This window comes from Sesamum indicum, unplaced genomic scaffold (assembly GCF_000512975.1).
Source record: "Sesamum indicum cultivar Zhongzhi No. 13 unplaced genomic scaffold, S_indicum_v1.0 C00751, whole genome shotgun sequence".
NCBI classification, from domain to species: domain Eukaryota; kingdom Viridiplantae; phylum Streptophyta; class Magnoliopsida; order Lamiales; family Pedaliaceae; genus Sesamum; species Sesamum indicum.
Window position 1 is genome coordinate 1 of NW_011629810.1, and position 3,816 is coordinate 3,816.

Below are 3,816 nucleotides of genomic sequence, written 5' to 3' on the forward strand. Positions count from 1 at the left end.
AATCCCCTGCTTGCATGTTGTCGCCCCCCATGGGCGACTGAGGTCGAGGGTGATGGTGTTGCTCATTGCGTTGTCGCCCTAGCTGTTAGGTGCCACTGTCGCCCAAGGGTGAGGGTGCGATGGAAGGCTATGTTTTTAAAATAATATTATATTAAAAATATTAAATATAATTATATTTATATATAAAATAATATTTTGTTATCAATAAAATATTTATATATTATTTTAAAATTTTAAATTATCTATATTATATATGTGGATGTAACTTTAAAATGGGAGAAAGAATGGCAAAATTGACGAAAAAATATAATTTTCAGACCTCTACTTCTAGTAAAATTGTATCACAACCTTTAGCCTAGGAGGGTTTTTTCAATTTTTTTTTATGTCATATGACATATAACTGATATTTAATTTTTCATAAATTTTTTTTTGTAATATTTTCAAGATCGCATGGCCCTTGAATTTTTTCCTATAAATAATAGAAAAGATGTGTACCACGTCACTTGATTTGCGGCTTTGCTTGCTATCCAAGTTCAACAATGGGTGCTGCGCTAACGATCAGCAGTCAGCAGCACACTGCAGTGCAGTGCAGGCGGCTCTTCTCTTCCCCACTCCCACTCAAATCATTGATTGCCTAATCGCCAGTGAAGTCAAAACAGATGTCCCACCTTTTCCACCTTTAAAACACAGCCACTTCTTCATCCTACCTCCCAATCCCAATCCAATCCCACACCTCTTCCCCATCCAATCACTCTCGTTAACTGCTCTTTTCCTTGGACGAATGGAGTCCGAAATCCATGAAGACATTGTTATAGTGGGTGCGGGCATAGCTGGACTCTCTACAGCTCTTGGACTTCACAGGTATCACCATATGCAAGTGTACTGTTAACCACCCTGTTTACTCTCGCCGTCGTTTGATGCATCATTTCAATGATTTCGCAGATTGGGAATTCGGAGTCTGGTTCTGGAATCATCAGACGGTCTCAGAATTACTGGGTTTGCGCTTACCATGTGGACTAATGCCTGGAGAGCGCTTGATGCGCTTGGTATTGGCGACTCCCTCAGAGCCAGATCTCTCCGAATGCAAGGGTATGTCATGTATTCTGCTCTCTCTCCGTAATACTGAAATTCTGCCGTTGGTTTTCGTGAAATCAGCACTGCTTACCGGCTCTTACTGATTTCTGTTGTTAGTATTGAAGCCTGTTCCCGGAATCCCAGCCTGCGTAGTCAGCAGCAAGGTGGTGATGCAGACCTCAAATTGTAAGTGGATTGTTGTTGAAATCGTGATTTTCTTTTGTAGGACTCATGTCTTCATGTTTTGGTGAAGTTTTATTTAGTACCAGTGCTGTCGTACAGATAGTATACCTAGAACTTTAATTGGACTCTGGATTAGAACTTGATTAGTCAGTGCTTGTGTCTTAATCAGACTTAAATATTATAATGATCATTCCACTTGAATTTCATAGAACTTGACTGACCAAAAGATGAGAACAATAAATAAATAGAAGTAAATACAACACTCTTAGTACATTAAAGAAAAACAGTTATATATAAGACGATAATGTTTGCAGATTCTATAAGCTTGAGCAGGGTTTTGCTACCAAGCTAGAGTGTTCTTCACGACTGCATAGGATTCCAAGAACCAATATGATTATGCCTATAAGCATCCGTTTTTATAATGATGCTAGAAATATTTATTCGAAAAAGGTTTTAGGATGTCACTTATCAGTTATCAGCACTGCTTGATATGCAGTGACATGTTTGAAAGCCGTTGTGTGAAAAGAAAAGACTTGCTAGAAAATTTAGAGAGAGAACTGCCACAAGGAACCATCAGGTATTCTTCCAGGATTATTTCTATTGTTGAATCAGGTCGCCTCAAATTGCTGCACCTTGCGGATGGTACTGATGTTAGAGCTAAGGTAAATTCTTTTGTCAACAATACTAATGAAGTAATGGTGAGTGGATTCTTGAGTTTTTCAGTTAACAAGTCTTGTTCTGCTCTGAATTAAAGGTGTTGATTGGATGTGATGGAGTCAATTCAGTGGTGGCAAAATGGCTGGGGCTTCAGAATCCAGTTAATGCTGGGCGATCGGCAATCAGAGGATTTGTTGAGTACATGGATGGCCATGGCTTTGAGCCAAAGTTCCATGCCTACTTTGGTGGAGGTGTGCGTTATGGTTTTATACCCTGTGACCAAAAGAGCATATACTGGTTTTGCACCTTCACTCCGTCACTCTTCACATGTAGGTCCATGGTTATTTCCTTTTAGGATAAAATGTTTGTAGTGTATATAAGGGGGAATCACTCCTTGATGTTTGCCACAGATGATGAAAATGAGCAAGATCCCCTGAAAATGAAGCAATTTGTGATGAGCAATATCTGGGATGCACCAAAACATGTATCGGATATCGTGGAGAGAACTGGGCTAGACTGCATCTCCTGCGCTCCTCTAAAATTCAGACAACCATGGAACATTTTGCAGGGAAACATTGTCAAAAACAATGTTTGTGTAGCTGGTGACGCCCTACATCCCATGACACTGGATATAGGTCAAGGAGGGTGCTCAGCTTTAGAAGACAGCATCATTCTTGCCAGATGTCTGGCCGAAGCATTGTTGAGAAAACAAACTTGCAACGACAAAGAAAAAGATGAAGACTATGTAAGGATGGAAAAGGGTCTGGAGAAGTACTCAAAAGAGCGGAGATGGAGAAGTTTCAGTCTCATCAGCACGGCATATGTTGTTGGCCTGATACAAGAGAGTGATAGCAAAGTAATAAGGTTCTTGAGGAAAAACTTGCTGTTTCAGTTTCTTGTTGGTATTTTTGAGAGGATGGCTGACTTTGACTGTGGGGAGTTAATCGTTTCTTGAAACGGTTAACGCTGAAGCGACAAATTTGAGTCTCAATGCTTAATAAGTTACCGAAAAAGTAGGTTTTTTTGGTAAAAATGTTAGTATTTTGACAGTTGATGAAATTTTATTTGAGATACCAAGCCCACATAATGCGTTTTATTCATCTCCTGGTTGCTTTTTGTTTTTCCCAATGAAATTCTGTTCTATATTCTAAATAATTAGTAATCCTTGTCTACAATGCACATGATAATTCCCATTCCCTAAGAATCATGTTCTGCTGTCTATACTGAATAACTAGCTGTCAAAATTCCCACTTGGACTATCCTTTGAACAACTATGCAACATTATTGCAGAAATGTATGAAATCTACCAAAAGAGGGTCTTTGGATGTTTAGTCCACTTTACCTTTTATAAGGTGATAACTAATAACATTTTCACCTAACTCATAATTCCAATCATTGGCATTCGGTTCTCAGTTTTTGCTTCTGCAATCTGCTTCATAAATTATGGTAATAATCTCTGCCATGACCTCATGCCCTTGACTTAAATGCTGCCATCTTCACATGCCAAAGTTCATCAAAATGCGATGCATTCATTAACTTGTTACTCCTATCAGTATATTCTTCCTTATTTTATAAGGAAAATCAGTCGTTGTGGTACTCCGTCTCTGCGTTCATATAATAAATAATATTTTTACGTTTTAAAATATAGTATAAATAATATATATATATATATATATAAACCAACACATTATATTTCTAAAAAAGAAATAAAGCAAAGAAAAAAAATCAACTTAGAGATATTATTGGGATAACAATAAAATTGATATTGCGGTATCATAATCGTCATTTGTGAAAAAAAACGTCTTTTCTTTTTAATCAAACTCATACTTTAAATTTAGGTTAAATACACTTTGCACTCCTAAACTATGTATAAAGTCCATTTACACCCTTGAACTATAAACG

General features: G+C 37.6%; 1 protein-coding gene across 1 annotated transcript; it reads left to right on the forward strand.

Annotated features, from left to right (window-relative positions):
- The first annotated feature begins 472 nt into the window (after positions 1–472).
- On the forward strand, positions 473–3,014 carry LOC105155231 (FAD-dependent urate hydroxylase-like). The gene is made up of 6 exons (XM_011071101.2): positions 473–861; positions 943–1,089; positions 1,192–1,260; positions 1,754–1,919; positions 2,012–2,243; positions 2,325–3,014. The coding sequence occupies exons 1-6, from the start codon at positions 488–490 to the stop codon at positions 2,867–2,869; spliced, it is 1,533 nt and encodes a 510-aa protein (XP_011069403.2). The 5' UTR covers positions 473–487; the 3' UTR covers positions 2,870–3,014.
- The last annotated feature ends 802 nt before the right edge of the window (positions 3,015–3,816 follow it).

Bases quoted from the DNA above. Each gene is read 5' to 3' on its own strand.
- LOC105155231 (XM_011071101.2), top strand. From the start codon at position 488: ATGTGTACCACGTCACTTGATTTGCGGCTTTGCTTGCTATCCAAGTTC. The intron at 1,920-2,011 runs GTAAATTCTTTT...TCTGAATTAAAG, and splicing joins GTACTGATGTTAGAGCTAAG to GTGTTGATTGGATGTGATGG. The intron at 2,244-2,324 runs GTAGGTCCATGG...TGTTTGCCACAG, and splicing joins CACTCCGTCACTCTTCACAT to ATGATGAAAATGAGCAAGAT.